The sequence below is a fragment of the Loxodonta africana genome, chromosome 4, assembly GCF_030014295.1.
Source record: "Loxodonta africana isolate mLoxAfr1 chromosome 4, mLoxAfr1.hap2, whole genome shotgun sequence".
Classification (NCBI taxonomy): domain Eukaryota; kingdom Metazoa; phylum Chordata; class Mammalia; order Proboscidea; family Elephantidae; genus Loxodonta; species Loxodonta africana.
In genome coordinates, this window is record NC_087345.1 from 139,152,268 (window position 1) to 139,165,448 (window position 13,181).

Below are 13,181 nucleotides of genomic sequence, written 5' to 3' on the forward strand. Positions count from 1 at the left end.
TTGTTAGAAAAGGGAAGAGGTAGGTATGAGGCAACCTGAAGATGAGGATAGGAGGGAGAGGAAGACAGGGGGAAGGCAGGGCTGCCTTGAACGCTAGAGGGCTCACTTCTCATGGTAGGCATTGTTAGTTTGTGTATTTGAGAGGTAGCATAACCTGGACTCTGGAGCTAGACTGCCTGGGTTCAGACTTGGCTTTGCTACTAATCAGTTGTGTGACAAGGAGTCCTGGTGTCTCAATGGTTAATCACTCAGCTGCTAACCAAAAGGTGGGTAGTTTGAACCCACCAGCCGCTCTGCGGAAGAAAAGACCTAGCAATCTGCTTCCGTAAAGATTACAGCTTCGGAAACCCTATGGGGCAGTTCTGTTCTGTCCTGTGAGGTTGCTATCAGTTGGAATTGAAGGCAAATGACAACTAAATTGTGTGACATTAGGCGTGTTACTTAGATTCTCTTTGCCAAAGTTCCTTATCTATGAAACAGAAATGACAATTGTATACAAGTCTTGGGGAGTTGTGAAGATTAAATGGGTTAATATTTGTAAGATACTTATAACAGTGCCTGGCTTAAAATTAGCAGTAAATGCTATGTAAGTGTTAGATGAGTTAATGATATTTATTTTATTGTTGTAAAATATATGTATGACACATCATTTTTGCCAATGCAACATTTTTGAGTTTACAGTTTAGTGACATTAATCATGTTGTGTAACCATCACCCATAATTGCTGCCAAATTTCCTGTCACCATAAACAGAAACTCACTGCTTCCTAAACAATGGCTCTCCTCTCCCTCCCTCCCATCCCTGGCAACCATTAATAAACTTCGGTCTCTACACAATTGCCTATTATTATCATTTCCTATAAGGATATGAAAAGATCATACAATATTTGCCCTTTTGTGATTGACTTATTTCACTCAGCATGATGCTTTGAGGGTTCATCCACATTGTCACATGTATTAGAACTTCATTTCTCTTCATGGCTCAGTAGTATTTCATTGTGTTTATATACCACATTTTGTTTATCCATTCATCTGTTTGATTAAAGATATTTATAATGAGAGCTCTCCAATATGTAGCAGTAAGCCATTTTGAGGAAGAGGTGTCTTTTCCCAGTTCACATGAAATTGTGATGTGGGTAGCCTTGGGTCTGGTGCAAGGGTCACAGGGAGATAAAGAGCTAAAACAAGTTATGGTTGCAGGGCTAGAGAGAAGAGGGACTGAGTGCATCCCACACTGGCCTTGTTGGAAGACAGAAGTCTTATCCAAGTCTTCCCCTGCCCCTCGTGGGCTTCTGCCCCTCAGAGAGGCAGGGGGACTGGTTCTGGGCTGGATTTGCTCCAGGACTCACAGCTTCCCTCTGCTCCTTCCTTCCTGGGGCCCAGATGAGACGATCCTGAGAATGGATGAGGTGGGCCACATACCACAGACAGCGGCCAGCCATATAGGCTCCCAAGACTCTCTTCCCAAAGATGAGCAGTCTCTGGCTGACATGCTGCGGCCTGACCCTCGGGACTCCCTCTATCGAGGTAAGGCCTTGGCCACACATTTGCCACTACCATCCAGTCTGGGAACAGTGCACTGCCAGGTTCAGGAGTGGTGGGAGGTAGGGTGGGGAAGACTCAGGAGACTTGTCAGTTCTGCCACAGTATCCCAAAAGTCATAGAACCTTTGTCTTTTTCTTTGCAGTGTAAAAGGTAACATGCATATGGGAAAAGTACAAAAATATATATGTCTAATTTAACAACTGTACAAATTACTACAGAGGAAACATTTGTGTAACCAGCACCCAGAACAAGAACTAGAACTGGACCCCAGAAGGCCCCCCATGCATCCCTCCCTAATTACAAATGTAATAGTTGGATTCCAACTCTTGTCACCCAATGAGAGAAATATGTTCACACTAAGGTGCTAGAGTCTTCATACATTACTCCTCTTGAGAGTGTTTGCATTTTAAAAGATGACAATTGCAAAAAAAATGACAAACAGAAGAAGAGCGGGTGCTCAGCCCAAGGAAGGAAATTCAGTTACTGGTACTGCAGTGGGGCACGGGCTTTGTAGTCTCTTGGATGTTTCTAAGCTTTTATTGAGGGTAGCCCTGTACTGGAGGAGCCCTGGTGGCACAATGGTTAAGCACTTTACTGGTAACCAAAAGGTTGGCAATTCTAGCCCACGAGTGGCTCTGGGAGGGAAAAGACTTGGTGATGTGCTCCCGGAAAGATTATAGCCAAGAAAACCCTATGGGGCAGTTCTATTCTGTCACGTGGGGTTGCTATGAGTCATAATTGACGGCACCTAACAACAACAGCCTGTACTGTTATTCCAAAGTCAGCTAGAGCACCTTTCTGTACCTTGTACCAGGGGCTGTTCCAAGTCCTGTGCCACTAAGGAGCTTCTCAAGTGCTCCTGCCCCAGAAGATTGGCGCCAGCCTGGGTTGGCAGCTACACCCGATGGGCACTGACTCTGACCACAGCTGCCTCTAGGGAACAGAAAAAAGTCCTACTCAGGGCAGAGGACTGCACCCCTCATACCTCAGCCGGGAGCTTTTGTGGCTCTACACCAGCCTCAGTTTCAGGCTCTCACCTCCACTCCTGTTCCTCTTCCCTACTGTCCTCAGGGCCTCTGATCCCCAAGTCTCGTCTCCGCCATGTCCTGCCCGATTGTCCCTACAAGCCCAGCTACCTGGTGGATGGGCTCCCTCTGCAGCGCTACCAGGGACTCCGGTTTGTAAGTCTTGGGCCCAGGCAGTGGGGGCAGGAATGGAAAAGGGATTGCTGCCTATGCCTGGGATGGGAGGCAATGAGGTGGACTCCTTCCTCTCCCCCACCCCCCCGCCCCCCGAGCTGAGGAGCACTTTCATTCCAGGTTGCCTCTGACTCCAATGGACTGCTCTGCAAAGCCTGAGAATGGGCATTCTGCTTTAAGAAACACCCCCCACCCCCCACCCCGCAACTGTGCCACAGTGATGAGGTCAGGGGAGCTGGGCCAGGGCTTCCTGCTTTGCTTCTACCTGTCCTGCCTTTGTCAGTCCTGCCAGCTGATCTGCCAGCAGTTTTGATTAAATTCACAAACAAGGCACTAGGGAAAAATCAACTATGGAGGAGAGGTTAGCTTTAAAGAACTTTAGCGCAGTGTAGAAACTGAAGAGGCAGAATGAACACTATAGATCTAGAGATGATTACAAGAGTGCTGGAGGCAGGAAGAAAGAGGACAGGAATCAAACACCCAATCAGAGAATAGGTGGACTATAACTGAGAAGGTTCTTTGGTGGAGGTGACCTTGAGCTATGTTTAAATGGGACAAAGGAAGCAGTATAGTAAATAAGAGGAGGGAGGTTGTTTGTAAAGGTAAAGGCATCAGATGGCAGAGGGAGCAGGGAATGGTCTTGGCTGCTGCTGAGGTATGAGCTGGACAGGAGGTGAAGGTCAGGTGGACTAGAGAGCTTGACTCAGGGGTTACCTTTGGTCCCGAGAGTCCAGGAGAGGAGGCATAGACAGGAATAGGATTCTGGCTGAGTAACAAATATTTCAATCAGAGCTCAAAGTTGCCCTTCTCTGCTTGCCAAGGGCAGCACCCTAAGGGCCCTGTATGATCATCCCAGCTAGGGATTTCTTACCAAGACCCCACCCTCTTCTCCTGCTGCTTCTTTCCCTCCTTCCAGGTCCATCTGTCCTTTGTTTACCCCAATGACTATACCCGCCTGAGCCACATGGAGACCCATAACAAATGCTTCTACCAGGAAAGCACCTACTACCAGGACAGGTGAGTAATGCTGAATGGGGCAGGAAGGTGGTCTTGCAGGGGGCTCTATAGGACTAAAGAAAAGTGCTCTGCCAGCCCGAGGAGTCTTTGGGGACATCACACACTCACAGACACTCTCTCACCAGCCTCCTTCCTTCACTGTAGCCTGGGGCATGACTTCAGGTTCCTGCTGGGACCTCCAGCAGAGCCAGGGCTTTAGCTTGCAGGGTACTGGGTACCAATCTCCATCTCCCTTCCTTCTGCAGGTTCAGCTTTCAGGAGTACATCAAGATTGACCAGCCTGAGACTCGAGAACCAGAGCAGCCAGGTACAGAGTGACAGCTGAGGCCTCCAAGTCAGGCTGGGAAGGGTGACCACAGTCTGTTTCTAAGGGAAGTTCAGACTATGCCAGCCCTGCTCTTGAGGAGCTTAAAATCCAAGCCACATAATCCCGTGCCCCATACCCAAGGGAGTCGAGAACAGTACTTCCGTCCTTTTCCACATCAAGGTGCTTGGAAAAAAAAAAAAAAGGCACCATTTGTAACAGCTGGAGGGGATTTGGAGCTGTGGAGGAGATTACTTGCATTGCTTGGAGGGGGATTGCTATCCCAGACACACTGTTGGTGAAGCTCTGCTGTAGTGAAGCACACCTTGCTCAGGAGTCAGGGCTTGGCTTGGGCCATTTGTATCACTCAACCTTCATAGCAACCCTGTGGGAGATGGATTATTGATCCCTTTATGCAGATGAAGAAACTGGGGTCAGTTGAGATTGAATAACTTGTCCAAATTCCCACAATACGTAAGTAACAGAGCCAGGATTCCATCTCTGGCCTGGAAGCACTGAGCGTGTCACACATATGATTATTAGCTATCTTGTGTGTCTTTTTTGGGAGAAAGGTTGAAACCCCCTGAGGGGAGGAATGGTGGTTATTAATGATGTGACCTTGCAGGCTCTGAGGAGGGCCTTCTTGAAGATTCCCAGTACGGAGATATGGCAGAGGAGACCCCTGCCCCCAATGACCAGAACTCCAGGATGCCCACCTCCACCCCTGGGCAGGACATCACTGACTACCACCTCCGGAGCCTGCGGAGGCTTCTGGTTCAGCCTCAGGAGGGCCTGCTGGTGCCTTTTTCCAAGCAGAACTCCACAGCTCTCTCCCCAGTGAGGATCAGTGACATCCCAGCCCAGCAACCAAAGAAGAGGGAAAGAAAACCCAGCCCTGAGCTCAGCCAAGATTTTCCTCATTCTGACCAGTGGCTCCCTGGGCGCCTGGCAGGGAGCCTGCCTCAAATGAAGGGGCCTGGGCCCACTGGTGACGGCCCCAGGAGGACTCTAGAGCAGTCCCAATGGCTGAGTCAAGTGGAGTCATTCATTGCAGAGCAGAAGAGGGGAGACAGGATGGAGCCTCAGGCCTCCAGGAGGGGTTGGCATGGAGGGGAGGAGGTGGTAGTGGTGGCTGCAGGCCAGGAAGGACAAGAGGAAGGAGAGGAAGAGGGAGAAGAAGAGGAAGAGGAAGAGGATGTGAGTGAAGTGTTCGAATATGCGCCTGTGTTTGACCCAGTAGTAAACTGGGACCAGACCTTTAGTGCCCGGAACCTCGACTTCCAAGCCCTGCGAACTGACTGGATTGATCTGAACTGTAACACATCTGGCAACCTTCTGCTTCCGGAGCAGGAGGCTCTTGAGGTCACGCGGGTCTTCTTGAAGAAGCTCAACCAGAGGAGCCGGGGGTAAGGTAAAGGGCTCTGCTGGGGCCAGGGGCTGGGGCACATGGGAGCCAGCAGGTTCCCCCAGAGTCCCCCTGTTGTGGAAATAGCTGGAACTTTACCCCCAACCCAGGCTCCTGGGCCAGTCAGTCAGTCAGCTCCATCATCAGGCAAGGTTCTTGAAGTCTCCTCCCTCAGGAAAGGAGCAAGTAAAGAGATATAACAAAGCAAAGGCTAAAAAAAATACAAATGAAATCTCCCAATGTGGGCTACAAGGCCTGGGGCTTTAGGTGTGTGTGCCTCATATTCTTTGTTTTTTTATTCATTCATTCTGCCAATCAACATTTTTTTTTTTTTTAGATAAAATTCACCATTTTAAAGTATACAATTCACTGGTTTTTAGTATATTCACAAAGCTGAGCAACCATCACCATTCTCTAATTCCAAAACAATTCCAGCACCCTAAAAAGAAACCTCATATCCATTAACAGTCACTCCCTATCCTCCCTCCCTCTTCCCAGCCCCTGGCCACCACCAACCTACTTTCTGTCTTCATGGGCTTGCCTATTCAGTGTATTTCATGTAAATGGAACCACACAATATGTGTGTTTGATGTTTGGCTTCTTCACTTGGCGTAGCATCATCAAAGTTCATCCACATTATAGCATGTATGAGTAAATCCTTTACGGCTGAATAATATTCCATTAAGGAGCCCTGGTTACCCTAGTAGCACAATGGTCAAGCACTCAGCTGCTAACAGAAAGATAGGTGGTTCGAACCCACCAGCCAGTCCATAGGAGAAAAGACCTGGTGATCTGCTCCTGTAAGATTTGCAGCCTAGGAAGCTCTGTGGTGCAGTTCTACTCTGTCCTATACGGTAGCTTTGAGTTGGAAATCAACCAGACAGCAAACAACACATGCCAATATTCCTTTGCATGGATATACCACATTTTATTTATCTAGTCAGAGCCCTGGTGGTACAGTGGTTAAGACCTATGGCTGCTAGCCAAAAGGTTGGCAGTTGGAATCTACCAGCTGCTCTTTGGAAACCCTGTGGGGCAGTTCTACTCTGTCCTGTAGGGTTATTATGAGCTGGAATCAAGTCGACAGCAATGGGTTTATTCCTCAGCTGATGAATATTTGGGTTATTTCTGCTTTTTGGCTATTATGAATAATGCTGCTATGAACATTTGTGTACAAGTTTTTATGTGGATGTATGTTTCATTTCTCTTGGATACATACCAGGGGTAAAATTGCTGGGTCCTGTAGTAACTCTATGTTTAATCTTTTGCGGAACTGCCAGACTCTTTCCCAAAGGGGTTGCACCATTTCACATTTTCACCAGCGTGCATAAGTGTTCTAATTTTTCCATATTCTCACGAACACTTGTTATTATTTGTTTTTAGTGGGTGTGAAGTGGTATCATTGTGGATTTGATTTGTATTTTCTTAATGACTAATGATAAGCACACCAATGAACATTTGTCTAATTACCCATGTGTCTTAGGGACTTTTGATTTGAAGGGGGCGTTTTATTAATGAGTGTCAGTTTCTCAATGAACGCCTTCACTGTGAGCCCTCTTGCTCACCTTAAATACTTAGGGTCGTAGAGCTGTGACAGTCTTCAGAGATCATCAGGTTCAATGGGTACATTTTTAAAGATGGAGGCACTGAATCCTAGAGAGGTTGAGCATCTCGCCTGAGGCCCCATAGCTAGTCAGTGTCAATGCCATGCTCTCTCCAGTGTGGGAAGGAATTACTCAAGACACCCCCCCTCCTTTCTGTCACAGGAGGTACCAGCTGCAGCGCATCGTGAACGTGGAGAAGCGGGAGGACCAGCTACGTGGGGGCCGTTACCTCCTGGAGCTTGAGCTGCTGGAACAAGGCCAGCGCCTGGTGCGGCTCTCTGAGTACGTGTCTACGCGAGGCTGGCAGGGCATCGATCCAGCTGGCGGGGAGGAGGTGGAGGCCCGGAACCTGCAAGGCCTGGTCTGGAGTCCCCACAACCACCGGAGACAAGCCCTGAATGCCCGGGTCCCAGAGCCGAAGCTGTGCTGGCCCCTGGGCTTCTCCTGGAATCACCGAGCCATAGTCCATTTCATCGTGCCTGGTGAGCCTCGGCCAAGCCTGGGTATTGCTAGCAAGGCAGGGATCCTGATAATAATCGTGAGTACCTAGGTCTGTGCTCACTGATTTGATCTCACAACAATTTGTGAGAGAGGCCATTTTACAGCTGAGGAAACTGAGGCTCACAAGAGAAACATAACTTGTCCAAGGTTACATGGCTAGCAAGTGTTAGAGCTAGGAATTGATCCTGGCTCATGGGCCAGTGCTCTTTCTGTCATGCCAAGTCTCAGGGTCAGGACTGATAATCAGATGGGGTTGCTACAGTGCGGGTTACAACTGGTCTGGGGAAATAAGACAGGGAGAGTACTTAATAGGGCAGGTAGGCTGGTTTTTATGAGAAGGTGGAACAAGCAATAAAGGATGATAATAAGATGGACCAATCCTAGGGTGTGAGTGTTAGAACATGGCAGGTGACCGAGTAGAACTGATGAGGAGCTTCAGCCAAGGCCTTCTCATGGGGCCCTGCCTGGGAGGGCATGAGGAGGGCAGGACACAGAGGCCCCTTTAGCTGTGGGTCCTGGCTCTGCCCTTGAGTCTTTGTGCTGTATCACTGAGGGTTTCCCAAAGTTGTACTATCCCCTAAGCAGAGGACTCCCGACTGTAACCAAGAGTAGAGGTGCTCACCTTTGCCCACCTCTGCTTCTTGCTTTCCTCTACCCCACTGGGGTAGTGAAGAACCAAGCTCGCTGGGTGCACCAGCTCATCAGAGACATGGAAAAGCTGTTCCAGGTCACCGGTGACCCGCACTTCAACATCATCATCACTGACTACAGCAGTGAGGACATGGATGTTGAGATGGCACTGAAGAGGTCCAAGCTGCGGAGGTGAGGAGGGCCCCTGGTCAGGGCATCTCCTGGGCTGCCTCCTCAGGACTGGTGGGCCTGATGCGGAGCCAGCAGTCCAACCCAGCTCTCCTGATTTCCAGTCCCTGGCTTTCCCCAGAGAACTCACCTTCCCATAATCCCATCCCAGGATCAGTTCTCACCTCTGTGCCTGCCACCTTCCTCCAGGGGTCCTGATACTCAGCTCTCTCTTCTCCCTGCAGCTACCAGTACATGAAGCTAAATGGAAACTTTGAGCGCTCAGCTGGACTTCAGGCTGGCATAGACCTGGTGAAGGTAAGTGGCCTGGTAGGGGCTTGGGAAGTATAATTAAAGACTGGCAAGAGGAGAGAGACATTCGGGATGTGTAAGGTGGTCAGCTCCTTGGGGAGGAAGGGAGAACACAGGGGGTCCTCTCTGTATGCTGCAGGGCCAGTGCTAGGGTGGGACTAAGAAATGACAATAGAGCATTTGCCCAGTTATCCAGAGTTTTGGGGTTCATAAAGAATGGGGAGAAGGCTCAGAATTCACCCTCTGATGGTAAGAACTGTGCTCTGATACCCAGTACTGTGGGAATCTTCCCACCAGTTTGTTCTGGGGAAGTTTGTCGGTCATTTCAATGGGGAAGAGCTTAGGGATTGTCTGAGACAGTAGCCTGGTCTCCTAGCGGCCTGGTCTGCTGACCCTGCCCACGTCTATCCCCAGGACCCACACAGCATCGTCTTCCTCTGTGACCTCCACATCCACTTCCCAGCTGGGATCATTGATACCATCCGGAAGCACTGTGTTGAGGGCAAGATGGCCTTCGCTCCCATGGTTATGAGGCTGCATTGTGGGGCCACCCCCCAGTGGCCTGAGGGTGAGCCCTGCCCTGGGCTGCAGGGGGTGGGAAAGACCTCTCTGGCCTTGACCCTTAGCCCCAGAGCTGGAAACAGTCATGACCGCAAGTGTCAGCATCTCCCCCTGACCCCTAGCTCCTGCTGCCTCTGCTCAGCTGGACAATCCAGCAGAGAAGGGCCTAGGACTGTGCTGACAGCAGCAGTAACAGCAGCAGCAAGCATTTCCAGCCTCTTCATCCCCTTCGTTCATTGATCAAAACATGTGTTAAGCCATTGTTATGTGCCAGACTCTGTGCCCCTCTGAGGATGTGTGTTCCTGCCTATAGCCTGGAAAGGGAAACAGACAAGGAGACCAACACTCCGCCGTGCCTTCAATGGCTGCTGTTATCAGATTCTATCTATAGGGCTGTCATCAGCCCTTTGGTCACCCCCTGGTGGGACTGCTGCTTTTTGCTGGCTTTGAACCGCAGCTTAGGGAGCATCTCCCCCAAACAGGCAAGGGACTTCTTCAGTTGAAATCGTTTTCTGTTTCAGCTGACCTTATTCAGCACATCAGAGCCAGCCCTGTCCTCCCTCCTTCAGAAAAGTCTGTAGGAATACATCCCTGAAGCCTTTTTCATTTTCATTCTTCCTGGCCCGTGAGGCTTGTCTCACCTGGCCTCATTCCTTGTTTGTCCACAGGCTACTGGGAGGTGAATGGGTTTGGACTGCTTGGCATCTATAAGTCAGACCTGGACAGGATCGGGGGCATGAACACCAAGGAGTTCCGAGACCGCTGGGGCGGGGAGGACTGGGAACTGCTGGACAGGTGACTGGGGACAGGCTGGAATTCTATCCCGTCAAGTGCTCTGGGGAGGGAACAGGGCTAGACCAGCCAAGCAATCCTCCTGGCTGCAGATTCCTAACACATAGGTCAGTCAGATGCTGTGGAAAGAGCACTGAGCTGGGGGAGGCTCTATCACTTACTAGGGTTCAGATTTACCTCACTGACACTCAGTTTCCATATCTCTTAGAGGGGGATGATACTTTCTCTGTCTGTGTCACAGGGCTGGTGTGGAAATTAAAGGTGTGAAAAAGCGTTTAGTAAACTGTCAAGGAAAAAAAAAAAACCGTTGAGCCCTACAAACATAAATGATAATATTCTTAACACCAAGCGAGACACTCTTTGAGGATATGACTACATTCTCCCTAGCCAGATAGCAGCTTTCCTGCCCTCCATGGCCGCCCAGAGGAGGAGGCAGAAGTTGTGTGAATGGACAAGAAAGACATGGGGAAAGGGCCAGGAAAGATTTTGGGACCGGCTAAAGAGAGCCATGTGGACCATTAAAGGGCAAAAAGATATCTAGAATGTTCTGGGTCCCTGGAAGCCAAGGGAGAAGAGGGTTTTGGGGAGGAAGAAATTGTCAATGGTATGCAAAGCCTCAGAGAGAAGGAGGAGAACATAGTATAAGCTGTCAGACTTGGCAAGTGAGCAAGAAGGGTATTTTAACAGGAAGCAAGTTTGGACAGTGATACTAGGTTGTAGGGGTTTGAGGAACATGGAGATGGTGAGGAAGTGGAGGCTGTGTAGTATAAGACTCTTGTTTCAAGAAGTTTACTGCCAAGAGAAGGGGACGAAAAGAGGATGGTGCCTTAAGGGGAAGGAACAAGGGGAGAGAGAGAGGGAAAAATCCAAAAAAGAAAGATTGTAATTGCTGGTGTGGTGTCCCAGAGGAGGTGAACAGGCATGGTCAGGAGCACCTGGGGAGGGGGCATCCTGACAAGGAAGAGACACACTTCCTCCTGAGAGACAGGGCAAGAGACAACCACTCACTACTCTTGCCAGGTGATTTACATATATTACGTCATTAATACCTCCTCCCACCAAGCTCTGTGAGGTAGGTGTAACCATCTGCATTTTCCAGGTAAGAAAACTGAATCTTGAAGAGAAGTTAATAACTTGCCCCAAATATCACAGCTAGTGAATGTCAGAGACTTAAAAACCAGGTCTGCTTATGTTTTCTTCCCTAGAGGAAAGAAAGAAAAGGAAGACGGTACTATTAAGAGAATTTAAGGTGAAAAGGAAGGAAGTTGAGGGAGCTTCTATCAGATAACCAGAGTTCATAAAGCTAGATCAAAGCAGGTCCCAAAGCAGATGGAAGCCCTGATTTGGGAAGCCTGGTCTAGCAGTTCCCTCCACCCTTGATCTTCGTGCCAGATTGGGCCTGAGAAGAAAGAGATTGTGCCCAGTTCTAACTATTTCCAGCCCTGTGAGAGAGACTCCCAGTGAGCTACACACACAAAAAAGGTACAGGAAGGCCCTGGGGACAAGCTCTTCTGCTCCCACCCTCTGCTTCCATCAAATAGTAATGGGGTACCTCTGTAGGCTAAACCATAGCTATTGGGTACTTAGTGTATGTAAAATCTGTCACCTCTAATCTTTACCACCACCCTCCTATACATAATTGTCCTCTTCCTAGAGATATGCAAACTGAGGCTCTGAAAGATGACATTACTTATACAGCTACTAAGTCACGGAGCTGGAATTCAAACCCACATTCTTTCCACTACATCCTTCTCCCTATGCCCAGTGGGAAGTGAATAGATGAAGAAAGGGACAGGGTCTGACGTAGATGTGGAAGGGCAGGTTCCTCTGGGGTCCAGGCCTCTCCCTAGGGACCTCTCCTGCTTCTGTTGGCTCATCCTGCCTTCCCCCCCGCCACCCCATTCAGGATCCTCCAAGCAGGCCTGGAAGTAGAACGTCTGGCCCTCAGGAATTTCTTCCATTATTTCCATTCCAAGCGAGGCATGTGGAACCGCCGCCAAATGAGGTCGCCATAATCCTGAGGGGTGGCCTGCTGGACTGACCACTTCCTGCTCCTTGACTTGTGGTTGCTCCTCCAGGGCCCCTGCTCGATGCTGGAAGACGGCAGGGAAAGGGGCAGAAGCAAAGGCTGGGGCTCATGAGGCCTCAGCTAAAGCCCCCACTTCACCAGGGCTGCCCCCTTGCTCAGAGAGCGGTGCCAAGGTTCCCTTCTCCATCCTGGGGCCTCCAGAAGGGAGGACTTTGGGAGAGGGGCCAGGAGGGGCCACTCATTGTCGACAGAGATGGAACAGCACCTGAGAAGGACGGGGCAATTAGTTCAAGGAAGGCAAGACCGCTTGAGCAATACCATCCTTGTCCATGAGGGTGGATTCCAGCACCCACCCAGAGCTCCTCACAGGGAATATGGACCACAAACTGGAAACTTTTGGGACATATTTTTGGGGGGTTTTATTTTTTTTTAACAGAAAACCAAAACTGTAGCTGTCCAGTCCCTTGCAGACCCAGCACTGACTGTGAGAGAGGGATGAAGTTGTATATCTAGGGAAAGTCCCCACTTGCATACCTCAGACCCATTCCTGTGTAGTATCAAGTCCCTTGGTCCTGACCCTGGCAGCTGATTTGTAACCAGAGGGGCTGGCTCCGTGGGGAGCGGTTCTCAGCTGTACCCCATGCACGTGCCTTCCAGTGACATGCACCTCTCCCAGGTAGCCACTGAAAGGTGGCCACCAACAAGGGCATTAACCTTACCCTCCAGGTGGAGCTAACTTCAGATTGACCAGAAGCACAGAGCTGACATCATCATGCTAGTGTGACAGGGGAGCTGGGAGATGGGCACGTGGTGGGCAGTGGGCTCTTCATCTTACCAGCGTTTGGCATACAGGCCGTGCAGAATGGGCAAGGTGAAAAAGGCAAGGAAGTGAAGCTTAAGTCTCTTCCCAGCTCACCCGTAAGGTACAGCCTCTGGAGAGAATATGAAGAAGAGAGGAACGCAGATGTGGAAATAATCCATCGACTTCCCTTAGATGAGCAGAGGGGATGGGGGCAGGCAGGAAGGTGGAAAGGGATGTAGAAAACTTGCAGAGTCCTCACAGTCCAACACCCCTGTGGACTTGACCTTCTACAGGGAGAACCCCAGCCACCTAG

The 13,181-nt window shown here is 49.8% G+C and overlaps 1 protein-coding gene across 1 annotated transcript in view; it reads left to right on the forward strand.

The window, feature by feature from the left end:
• B4GALNT3 (beta-1,4-N-acetyl-galactosaminyltransferase 3) overlaps positions 1-12,052 on the forward strand; it is a 124,802-nt gene extending 112,750 nt beyond the window's left edge. Inside the window, exons 10-20 of the mRNA XM_064285189.1 lie at positions 1,383-1,526; positions 2,616-2,725; positions 3,660-3,760; positions 4,006-4,067; positions 4,690-5,470; positions 7,236-7,555; positions 8,243-8,396; positions 8,618-8,690; positions 9,099-9,252; positions 9,914-10,040; positions 11,944-12,052. Of these exons, the coding sequence (XP_064141259.1) occupies positions 1,383-1,526; positions 2,616-2,725; positions 3,660-3,760; positions 4,006-4,067; positions 4,690-5,470; positions 7,236-7,555; positions 8,243-8,396; positions 8,618-8,690; positions 9,099-9,252; positions 9,914-10,040; positions 11,944-12,052 (2,135 nt within the window). The remainder of the gene's footprint in view (positions 1-1,382; positions 1,527-2,615; positions 2,726-3,659; positions 3,761-4,005; positions 4,068-4,689; positions 5,471-7,235; positions 7,556-8,242; positions 8,397-8,617; positions 8,691-9,098; positions 9,253-9,913; positions 10,041-11,943) is intronic.
• The last annotated feature ends 1,129 nt before the right edge of the window (positions 12,053-13,181 follow it).